Here is a 12,831-nt window from a genome sequence, read left to right on the forward strand (position 1 = left end):
CTTGGCTCTGTCTGTTCTGTCTGTGGGTGTAAGCAGTGGGGGTTATCTCTTTTCCCCCGGAGTCTCTGTGTGTGATTCTTAGCCCTGTCAGTGTTTTACTCAAGTCTGTTCATTCATGCAAATTGAACAGATAAGATCTGTGCATATGTGTGTAAACTATACCTACAAATTTAAAACTATAAAACAACAACAACCTCAAGTGGAGTGGGTGAAGTAAATGGGAAGTAGGTGGAGTCAGATAACCAAAAATGGCAGAAACTGACAAGTATTGAAGCTGGGAGATGGGTACATAAAGGGGGTCATTATAGTCTGTTTTTTTAATATATATTTGAAATTTACCTTAATAAAAAGTTTTGTTTTTTTTTAAAGTTTTTAAAAATTAGAAGATAAATACAAGTGGAGAAAATACTCATAGCAAAATAAAAAAATATGAAAATATGACTGATGAGTCAGTATATCAAGAGCATGCATAGATTAATAAGAAAAACCCTAAAATTTCAACACACAGATAATAAATGGCATGGATATTTAATTCACAAAAGCAGAAATGCAGAAGACTAACAATAAGGGGTTATATGTTAAACTCCACTTATGATCAAAAAGTAGAAATTTGAGATGTTTTTTGCCTATCCACTTAGTAATAATTTTTTTAATGCTCAATTCTACTTCACTCCTACCAGAGTTAGAAGAAAACAAATTAACAGACGAATGAGACTTGATGATATGATCAAAGGGGAAAATAGTTAAGGGATTTCTCTGGCAAACAGAAAAACTGCAACAGGGAATTACCTTTTCTCATACCCCAAGCCGGTCTGTTCCAACCCCCAGTGCCAGGTCGCTCACCTCCATTAAAGTGTGTTCTGGACTATATCTTTCAAATCTATAAAACTACCAAGCTTTATTGTTGCTGTGTTACACCTAAACTTTAGTTCTCCATACTCTTTGCCCTTATTCCCTGATGTCATATTTCCCCATATTTTACATGAAGTCCCTAACCTCTGCTGTTGATTCTTCTGAACTTGACTCTGCTTCCTACTGACATGATATATGTTAAACTTCCTTATATTTAGTAGAATTCCCACTCTCAGCCCCCTCAGCACAAGGTGATATGTTTTTATTCAAATTAGTGGAATCATATAAAGATGATATGGCATTATCTATACCATAAGATAATGAAAGTAGCTAACTTCATTATATGCTTCCTACAATCCAGGCAATCATAAGTGCTTTACATACTTTACATACATAATTCAAATGAGACCTCATAACCTCTTATGTGGGTGGGTAGTAGTATTTTTATTTTGCCTGTGAGGGAGATGTTAAGTGACTCACCAGCCTCACAAAGCTGCTGATTCCAGCCAAGTTGATTCGACTCCAACACACACTCTACTGCCTCCCTGGGCCTTTTATTACGTAGAACACATCATGAAGACCGTGATTTGACCTACAGAATAAATCCCTATTATAATAAACAAGGTAAAGACAAAGTCCTACTGTATTTGTGGCAGCTAGCCAGGAAAGTCAAGCACTTCCTGGGAAACAAGTTGCTACTGAAGTAAATAGAGCCTGATATTATTTTTTATAAACCATTATTTTCTATGACTTTTCTAGTAATATGAATTGACAGATATAAAAACAAAAACAAACCAAAATCCCCATCATACCATCACATAACACTGAAAGGCACTGACTGACAGGAAAATACAATACTGTATTTACATAAAACCAGGTATTAGTATGCCAGGATACTGAGTGGAACTTTTCCTGTGGCCCAGAACCGACACGCATCTACAGATGAAATCTACAGGCACTGACTCTCCGTATTGAAAGGGGCAGAAACCTTTCCTCGAGGCTTCCTAATAAACAAAACCCACACTACAACTGAGAGCCATCCACCAACCCTCACATTCTTCCTAGCTCCTATAAGAAGCCTGGGCAAGGAGGAGTGATCAGAGTTCCCAGCCTTGTGTTTGTCAGGGGGAGGGGCATGTGCTGCTGCAAGAGAACTCCAAGCAGAGTGGAGAGCATCTTGCAGAAAGGGAGATGGCTGGCATCTCACTGTGCCATGAGTAGAGCAGAGGGAAGCCTGGCGAGAGAGTTCCGGGGAGGACTTCGCCTGAAGACGGGTGTGTGTAATTGAACACAGACTTGTACTCACTTCTCACTGTAGATTTATGAAGGCAAAAGGCTTCCTGGAGTAGCACTGTAACAGCACACTGAGAAGTGGGGTAGCAATCCTGGGAAGAAAGGACGTGTGGCACCTCCACCCCAGTTTCATGACAGAACGTGTGGAAGAAAAGCTCGGTGGTTTCCATCGGTCCACAGGAGCACTCTAGAACAGATGAGAGTCAAAGAGACTAAAAGGACTAACCAGAACAAAAGACTTGACACTCTACCAGAGAGCCGTGGAGTAGGAAATGGCAACCTGCTCCAGTATTCTTGAGCGCCAGGGACAGAGAACCCTGGCAGGCTACAGTCCATGGGGTTGCAAAGAATCAAAAACATTGAGTGACTGAGCACACTACCAGAGACAGGACCGGAAATAGGGTCTACAGGAGGGCTAGCCTCTCCAAGGAAGTCCTCGTTGACAAAGTGGACCAGGCTGGCCTAAACAAGAAACCATCATGTAGAGATCATTACATCAGCAGAAGTTGCCATAAGCAATAAGATCAAAGGGATCAGAGTGAGCATACACACCTTCCCACAACTGGCAGGTGGTCAAGTATACAGAACTATTGTTACATCTATCCAAAAGCACTTGCCCTAATCCTAGATGGTCCACATGACAGAGAGAAAAAGAGAAGAAACTCTCTCTCTCTCTCTCTCTCTCTGCCCTTTGCCTTCTCTACCGCTCTCTTTCTCCAATCCCTCTTCCAGCCCACTTTTTAGGTCCCTTAAGCAATGGCTGGGGGAAAGTTATAAATTGGACATGATACTACAGTTCTAAACTGTATTAAACTAAGCTTATGCATCAAAAATTATCATAATGTTTTGATACTTACCTAAGGTGTCATGGAAGGGTAAAAAAGATTTCTACAGAGTTTAGTAGAAAGAACTGATGAAAACAGGTAAAGTGCTTAATATATCCCATCTGTATTGTTGATGAACGGAGCATCTTACCTCATGACGTACCAGAAGAACTGTCAGATCCTTACCATTTGAGAACACAAGATGCATGATGACTGAGGGACTCCAGTACCTAACATTAGTTTTTCAATCTTCTTGTTTAAAAAAAAGAATCATTTAACACAATTTGCCTCCCATGGCATTCTATCAGGGCACCAGAAGTTTAAAAAAATCATGTCAAATTAAAGACATAAGTCACATTTTTACACATCAGATAAACCTGAGATGGGACCTTCAGCCCCTTTCTCTGTGAGTCATTTTAATACTACAGAAAGCTGTGACCCTGTGTTTCCAGCAGGACCAGTCATGCAGCTCTGCTGTGCAGATGAGTCATAAGAAACCTGGCTAACCGTACTCTGACATCCTCAAGCTACCTCCCTGGAAGCTGGCCATTTTATTTCCACTCTCTTCCCACCCCACACCCCCACCATATTTCTTCCCAGAAGCCATCTTTATCTGAATTAATGTGACAAGAATAACCAGCCTGTCACCCCATGGAAAGGATAAGAAGACTTTCAAAAATCACTGTAACTACAAAGTGCTTCCACTATATGATTCCTACTTTAAAAAGTAAAATAGTCTTTTTTTCCTCCACCAGAAAGTGGTCCAGATTCTCAGCAGTCTCCAGTCTCAGTTTGGTACCATAACTGCCATAAATAAATTTCTTACGCACTAAAACCAGTTTTGCCCTTTTCCCAGGAGGCTTTTGTAAAGCTCAACATAAATTCAGCTATCTCATATGATGCAATTGTGATTTAGAAAAAGCCAAGACCATCATCAATACACAGTTCCATCCTCCCACACCAACAGCCCAATCTAACTGCCGCCAAGTCCCCAAACCCTGAAACTCCCACCCACAAGCTGCCAAACCCTCTGGTTGCCCTATCACTGGCAGATGCTACAATGCTCTGTCAGTAAAAGGTTTGTGAGAAACTGAAAAGTGTACAAAATCAAACAGAATGCAAAGACATTTTTACTGAATTCAGGATTCTGGAATACTTAATGCTTAAGAATTAAGACATATCTGGGGATCAATACCCTGTGATTCTCTATTTGATCAACTCCAAAATGGCTACTCCCTGCTGACCCTAAAAGGAATAGGAGATGGCAGTTTGCATAAACTTTGAACATCCCCCGTAAGAAGCATCGCGTACATACAACTCTGTAAATATAAATATTTCAATCCTGAGGAGTTTGTGTGTGCCAAGGTCACCATTTCCATGTTGAAGTAATATGATGAACACTCAGAAGTGAGCAAAGTTATTCCACTAAGGAATTTACATGCACTGCATTGAGCTGTGTCCAGGGCCACTGACTTAGTGACACAATGAGCTGAAATGTCATAACCACAGTTAGGTTATTCCTAGAGAGCTCACTAAGGTCCTTCACCAAATCGTGTAATTTTTATTTGAATCTGGGAAGCAATCCTGAGACACTCAGTCCCTCATCTCACATAAGGGAAGACTGAGGCCCAGGACATTTGTGTCAAACAACTCAGAGAGCAAAATACTACAACCTAGGCACTGTGATTCCTAGCCCTGGGCTCTTTGCATTCCTTTTTTCTGTTATCCAGCCTAATAAAAACCCATTGTTCTCACAAACACTTTCCCCATCCAAGTCTCACCTCTATGCTACGACCCATGTGCTCCAAGTCTCCAAAACTGCTTCTGTGACTGCTTGAGCTGAACCTCTTCTTCCCATTTTTAACTCAACCCCTCTTAGTAGCACTGTCCTTTCCCTATGACCATGCCCCTAAACCTTGGTCTACTTGTCTTTTCCAATGACTACCTCCTGTTCCAGATTTCACTCCACCAAGTCCCAGGACTCTCTTTTCTAATTCCTAAGCCCAGGCATCCTTCAGTCAATTCTTACTCTGAGACCTCATATCCTGAAAGAGCATATTTGTTTTCTATTGTATCAGTATTCTGTTGTGATATAACAGATGACTGCGAAGTCAACGATTTAAAACAACACACATCTATTATGGTAGAGTAGTATTGGTCAGACATTCTGACATAGGTCTCACTGGATTGAATTCAAGATGCATTCTCTTCTGAAAGTTTTGGAGAGAATTCGTTTACTGGCTTTTTCCATCTTCTAGAAGTCTCCCACATTCACCAACTCATGGATTCCTCCTCCATGTTCAAAATCAGCAATGTAGTACCTCTCTGATCCTGCTTCCATCATCGTATCTCTTTCCCTGACTCCCCTCTTCTTCCCCTCTCCTCCACTTTTAAGGACAACTGTGATTGCACTGGGCCAATCAGAATAGCGCAGGATAACCCTTCTTTTTCAAGGTCAGCTGATTAGCAACCTGAATTCCATCTACAACTTTAATTCCCCTTTGCCACATAACCTAACATATTCATGGGTTCTGGGGTAAAGGACATGAACATCTTTGAGGGATCATTAATCTTTCCTCTTCCCTTCAGCACCTTCTTCTCATCCTTTGACACCCCTCAGCTGATATAGAGAAAAATGGAGTCTAAATTGACTGAGTCCCCAAGTGATTACTGGAGCATGTAGGGTAAGATGTGCCCAGTGGTCATTTGGGGATCCTTTCCTCAGAGACCTGGGAGGGACACTGACCCCCTGGCTACAGCGTTGTATTCTACAACACTCCGTCCTCAGAGCTACAGAGGACTGAGCCTACATGGAAAAGATAAGGACCTGGCATGGAATCCAAGAACCCAGGGAGACCAGCACACACAGTGCTATTACTAAGCATGGCCTTGGTGCTGATCAAACACAACATAAACACACAAGGCACTGAATGTGTGGGTTGAGCCTTCAACTGAAAATTCCTTGGAAATAGACTTTGTGGTCAAAATTATGAAAATCATTGCATTGTCAGGTAATCTACATTTACATTTTACGTTAGGAAATCTGCATTTTGCTTTAGGGGAAAAAAAAACAACTCAGACAATTATGGAAGACATTATATAAGGAAATTAGTCCTACAGAGTCCTATTAACAACCTCATAAAGACTTATTTTTTTAATTTTGAAATAATTAAATATTCATAGGATGTTACAAAGATAGAACAGAGAAGTATAGTGTGCCCATCACCCAGTTTCCCCTAGGGGTTGTATCTTACATAATTACAGTTTAATATCAAAACCAGGAAACTGACATTTGTGCAATATGTGTTTATAGTTCTCTGTCATGAGATTTACATTTTAAAAACATAACTAGACAAATGGATATGTCTGTGTCCACCGCTCAGTCAGAATCCTACAAAATGTCAGCAGCACTTCATGGGACTTAAGGACTCGCCTACCAACAGGCCTGGGTTGGATGACTTCTAAGAATCTACATAACCTCTAAGATAAAGTATGCAGTGAAGCACAGAAAGCTTGACAAGGGCCTACATCAGCAAGGTGAAACAACAGGGAACTCTCAGTCCGCCAGGCATACCTGCTGAAATGAGAAAATTCTCTTGAAACATTTTCAAATGATTTACACTCAGTGTAAAGGGAACTGTCCAACAACTTCAAAGATGCCAGTCATCTCTGAGAAGAAAAATAGGAAAGCTGACTGAAATACCACCCCAAAGTCTTACTTTTCTCCACCCCAGGCATGAACTCAATAAAAATCCTCTGAATCAGTCCCACAAAGTATTACAGAATGTTAGACTTATAATGGCCCATAGAAACTTCCTAGTTTGCTCCAATCTTTAAATTTACAGATGAAAAAAACTGAGACCTAGGATAGGGAGAGGACTGCTAAGTCACACAGCTAATTAGTAGTTGTGTCAAGATTAGAACCTGAGTCCTCTACCTCCCAAACTGGCACATTTTCTAGTATTCACATTATCTACCTTCAAACACATGCTCCTGAAATTTCAACATGATTTTAATAAAGGGAATAACATGATCAGAAGAGTAATTCTACATGGAATGACTATCAGTGGGGCAGAATTTGATAGGAGGAGACCAGGAAAAAGGCTGTTGGAATATAACAAAGACTTATATATCTTGGTGGCTTCAACTAAACTGAAGGCAATAAAAGTGGAAAGAAGCACAAGAATTCAAGATATATGTTGGAAGTACAGTCAGGATCAGCTGAACTTGTCATCTGGGTCACCAATAACAAATTTCTGATCATGAAAAATACCAAAGTGAGTAACCTATTTGCCAGGGGATGCAGGGGTGGGGGGTTATACTTGTACACTTGGCCTCATTGTCACTGCTGTTATTAGGACCCAGTAGCAGCTACTTAGTTCAGATGGTCCCATTTGTCTTGGCAAGCAGCACCTACCTGGCTCACACATTTATAGACCCAGCTTCCCCCATGCACTCAGACAGCTTCCTAACTAGAAAACTGATACACAGACTACACTACAGGATTAGGTTTAATCAGACACTGGATTTGGGGCACTGGCATCCTTGTCTGAGGCAGATGAGCTCTGTCTCATCTGCCTGTAAGTACTTCTACTTACAGGTTGAAGTCAGCCCAGATTGAGTGGCACATGAAGAGCTTCCTACCCTCTGTGCCCAGAAAGGCAAAGCAACAGCAATCTTGATGCTGGTATAAACTTCAAATAAAACCTGAATCATCCAAACATTCAGCACACAGCTGGTTCAGGAATCTACCCATGCTACCCAAGATCCTCTGGTTTCCTTCAGGAGCTGCAGACCCAACCAGTTCACTGGGGGAGCCTGACCTCTTGACCCTTTCCTGAGACTGGTTTTCTACACCTCTCACACGTTTCCCACACTCCTCCCGGGCTTGTAACTCAGACACATAGACACCAAGCACAATTATTGACCCAAAGATCTGCTGTTGCTCTCTGTATGTTTCTCTTGGATTGGACACCAGATCACACGCAAGTTGGTTTTGTCACATTCCTCCATGCTTAGCTTTGGTCTTCCCATTAAAAAAAGTCTGCCTTGTTTTTTACTTTATGGTGGTAGAAGGAAAAGAGAATGGGCAGCTCTCAAGCAGTGCTCATTGAGATGCAAATCCATGCAACCACTCTGAAGAGAAATTTGGCAAACATCTGAAAGAGTTAATGATGCACATATCCTGTAATCCTTTTCCTAGGTATACACCCAAGAGACATGGATAACAGGACCACCAAAAAAATCATGGAAGGTTATTCAGATCCACTTTATTTTACAGCAAAACTGTAAATAACTCAAATGCCTAACACAAAAAAATAGATAAACTGTGGGATAGTTATAAATAGACCAGGAATTTAAAGGAAACTTACTAATATATACAATACGAGTGAATCTCAAAAATATTATGTTCAGCAAAACAATCTAGACCCAAAAGCTAATATTGGTTATTCCACTTATAAGAAGTTTAAGAAAGAGCAAAACCAAATCTAGCTCAAAATAGTAATTATCTGTGATGGGATATACAGATGGGGCTATGGACTGAAAAAGCACATGGGAGAGCTCTCTGGGGTGTTAGAAATATTCTTTATTTTGCTCACTGCTGTAATGGCATATAGCTAACTATTGATTTGGGTTTCATAGCGGTAAAATATACATATAATGAAATGCCTAAAAGTGTACAACTGATGAGTCTTGATAAATGTATATCCATGTAACTACCACACCAGTCAAGATATTGAGCATTTCTATCACTCCAGAAAGTTACCATATACCCTCCCAGGCAACTACTGTTCTTATTTCTATCACCATAAATTTTCCCCCTCTATAACTTTATATAAAGAGAATAATTCAGTATGTTATTTTGTGTCTGGCTCCTTTCACTCAGCATGATCTTTGGGGGGATTGGCTCTTATTGCTGGATGTATCAGTTGTCTATTCTTTTTACTTGCTGAGCAGTATTCTTTTATCTGAATTATACCCTAATTTATCCTGGATGGATATTTGGGTTCTTTCCAGCTTGGGACTAGCATAAAGTTGTTGTGAACATTCTTTTGCATGCCCTTTTGTGGGCATACGTTTTCATGTCTTCTGGAGAAATACCTAGAAGTGGAATTTCTGAGCCACAGCACAGATACATGATTAATTTTTCAAGAAACTGTCAATTTTTTCCCAAAATGATTGTGATTTTGTACTCTATCAGCAGTTTTCCCACATTCTCACCAACAGTTGTAGCTGTCTTATCTTTTTAAAGTTAGCCATTATAATGAATATAAAACAGTATCTCACTGTAATTTTAATTAGCATTTTCTCAGATCAATGGTAATAAGCAATTTAATGTGCTTATTAGCTATTTGTACACATTCCTTTGTGAACTACCTGCTCAAGTCTTTTGCCCATTTTATATTAGATCACTTGTCTATTGATTTTCAGGAGATAGTTTATTATAAACATTTTCTCCTAGTCTGTGTCTTCCCTCTTCATTTTTTATTGTGGTAACTTTTAATGAGCAAAAGTTTTGAGTTCCAATAGATCTATTTTTTCCTTCCTGTTTAATGCTATTTATGCTCTCTCCAGGAAATCTTTGTCTAACCCAAGCATGTATTTTCTTCTAGAAACTTTATAATTTTTGATTTTACATGTGTGTCGATGATCTACTTAAGTATTTTGATTTTTGGTGTTATAAAGAATTCTTAATTGCATTTTCCAATTGCTTACAACTGATCTATAAAAATATAATTGACTTTTTTCTGTGGTCTTTCTAAATTCATTTTTAAGTATCAGTAGTGGTTTTGCAGATCCCTTAAGATTTTCTATGTACAGAATTACACCCTTTACGGGCTTTGTATCTTATACTTCTCTTTCTTGCCTCATTGCAATGGCCAGCAGCTCCAATGAAGTATTATCAATAAAAACAATCAGTAAGGAAGGACATCCATACTTTGTTCTCAATCATGGGGGAAGGCTTTCAATATTTCAGTGTTAAATGTGAGGCTGCTACAGGAGCTTTATAGATGCTCTTTATCGAGTTAAAGAAATTTCAATTCCTGATTTGCTGAATTAAAAATTACTGAATCTTGTGAAATATCCTTTCTGTATTTATTGAAAGGATTATATGGGTTGTCTTCCTTGTTATGTTAAAAGGTGATATAATTTTGGGGTTAAGCAATTTTGTTTCCTGGGACTAAACCCCACTTGACCATGATGCATTAACCTTTTCATACAGTCCTGGATTCAATCTGATGATATTCCTTTAAGGATTTTTATTTCTGTCTTAGTTACAGCTGCTATAAAAGAATACCATATACTGGTGACTTTAAGCAACAAACATTTATTTCTCGCAGTTCTGAAACCTGTGAAGTCCAAGATCAAGACACCAGTAGATTCAGTGTGTGCCCTCTTCCAGGTTGCAGGCTGCTGACCTCTCCATCATATTAAGGGTTAGGACTTCAACATATGAATTTTGGAGGGACACAAACACTGTCTATTGCAGTGTCTATGATCTCAGGAATACTGATCAGCAATTTTCTTCTTTTGAAGTATTTTTCTCAGGTTTTGGTATCTGGGTAATGCTCGCCTCATAAAATGAGTTAAGAAACGTTCCCTCTGTCTCTATTTTCTGATTTGTTTAACATTCATATTACTGCTTACTGTTTGATAGTATTCACCAGAGAGACCATCTGGACTTATAGCTTTCTTCACAGGAAGGTTTTTTTATCACAAATTCAAAATTTTAAATATAGGGCTATTCAGATTTTCTATTCCATCCTGTATTAGCTTTAGTAAGTTGTGTTTTAAAGGAATTTGAAAACATCTCATTTCTTGAATTTATTGGCATAAAGTGTCCATAATATTTATTAATCTTTTAATGTCAGTATGATCTATTCCTCTTTCGTTCATAATTATGGTAATTTCTGTTTTCTCTCCTTATCAGTAATGCTAAGAGTTCCTCAATTTTATTTTACTTTCAAAGGACAATCTTTTGGCTTTGTTAATTTTCTTCATTAATTGTCTCTTTTTTTTCTATTTCTGATTTCTGTTCTTTATTGACTTCTTTGGGGTTTAATTGGTCTTCTTTTTCTAATTTCTTCTGGAGGTTTGGAAACAGAGCAGGCTGTGAACAAGATTTATGTATGAAGGACACCAAATTCAAGCCTGGGTATCAGTTTCTCTTGAAGTCTTGGAGATGACCTTCAAGTGGTAGACAGATACACACAATACGTGGGCTCTAATAATGACATAAGTTCTTCATCTTTGGACACAAGTTGAGTGTTTCTGCATACTGCAGTACATCATTTGTAATCAGGACCAATCAAAGTCCTGAAGGCCCAGGTTCACTGCTTTGAACATGTCTGGACAGTCTACTGGTACATCGTCATGACCCTAAGATTAACATGAGTATGGACTTTCAGGCAAGCATAAAGTCCTAAAAGTTTAAGCCTCTTTTTCATGTTTCTAAAGGTTTTCCTAGGAACCCAGGGATATGAGAGTTGTGTCAACAACACTGTCTACATAAATTTGAGTTCTTATAGGTACCAGAATTATGAAGGTTATCTATTCTGGACTGAGGCCCCAGATATCCATAGCTATAATTTTGCAGGTTTTGGCACCCTGATAAACAAGTGATGTCAACCAATTTGAACTAATTAAAAATTCTTAAAAGGTTATCAGAGTTGGTGGGAGAAAAGTTATATGAGAGGGTTGAAGTTGAAAGAAAATAATGAGAGAAGATTATTACAATTTCAAATATAACTGATGATGTATGCAAAAGGTTCAAAAACTGGAAACTAAGAGAATTAGATCTGCTGCTCTCTGGGTTGGAAGTCTGTAGAAGCCAGTGAATTCCAAGGAGGCTTCAAACCTAAAAAATAAGTTAAAATAATGAACTTGGGCCTTCTAGATATCTTCTACTTTACTCAGATTATTTGCTCCTAGCCCTTTCTAACAGTATGTGTCTCCTATGATCTATTTATTTCCTTACAAAACTTAAATCTGTGGAAACTTTTCCATTGTGAAGTCATGAAATTCCAAAGACCCTGGAAAAATAACCAATCCCATGAGATGGACCTGCCTTCAACCTGGAGATCTTCTCCCAGGTTTGTGGGACATCCATTCAGATCCTTTACCACCACAGCTATATTCAGAATAACTGAATAAATCTGGAACTTGTGGGAGCTCCAGTGTGGCAGTGGAGGTGAAGATGGGGCCTGCTCGCTAAGAACAATCCACTCTCATAAAACAATTTAAAGCAAGGCAATATATTTGCACATTTTTCTGTAATTGCATATCATTAAGATATTGAAGATGCAACGCATCTTTCAAAACCTATTTACTGAATGCCTACTACACACCAGACATTGTGCAAGAGACAAGAGGGATACAAAACTGAGCAAAGAAAGAGAAAAGAAAGCTACAAGACAATTGTGAGTGGCAAGAGTAGGAATGGAGAAGTTAGCATGCTGGTGTGCTCCTTTATTACCAAAGACTTTGTATATTCTTGGGTCCTTGAATCAGAAAAAAGTAGCTATGCTGGATCCCTCTCTCTTATGGGGGAGAGAGTTTATATGTGTGGTGGGTTTTGGAGAAAATGAGAAAGCATAAGGAGAATACCTCAATTTCTGCCCAATGGAAGTGGGAGGATGGAATCACTGATGTTCCAGAAGCTAAGAAAGGAAAAATGTAAATTATTTTCTTTATGCATGTGGTTTGCACAACATCCTCCAACATAAGACTCCCACTTGGGTCCTAAAGTTGGAAAAATATAGGGAGTATGGAGATGAACAGAGCAACAGGCTTGACATGGTATCCCAGGTGTCAGCACTAGTAGACCAATTCCTAGAGGGAGATATTTGTAAGATATTCT

At 39.0% G+C, this 12,831-nt stretch overlaps 1 protein-coding gene across 1 annotated transcript in view; it reads right to left on the reverse strand.

Annotated features, from left to right (window-relative positions):
* Positions 1 to 1,331: 1,331 nt before the first annotated feature.
* LOC102389162 (homeobox protein Hox-D9-like) overlaps positions 1,332 to 12,831 on the reverse strand; it is a 34,794-nt gene continuing 23,294 nt past the window's right edge. Inside the window, exons 4-5 of the mRNA XM_044938454.2 lie at positions 2,159 to 2,332; positions 1,332 to 1,444 (exon numbers count right to left, since the gene is read on the reverse strand). Coding sequence (XP_044794389.1) covers positions 2,275 to 2,332 — 58 coding nt within the window. The 3' untranslated portion in view covers positions 1,332 to 1,444; positions 2,159 to 2,274. The remainder of the gene's footprint in view (positions 1,445 to 2,158; positions 2,333 to 12,831) is intronic.

The sequence above is a fragment of the Bubalus bubalis genome, chromosome 3 (genome assembly GCF_019923935.1).
Source record: "Bubalus bubalis isolate 160015118507 breed Murrah chromosome 3, NDDB_SH_1, whole genome shotgun sequence".
NCBI classification, from domain to species: domain Eukaryota; kingdom Metazoa; phylum Chordata; class Mammalia; order Artiodactyla; family Bovidae; genus Bubalus; species Bubalus bubalis.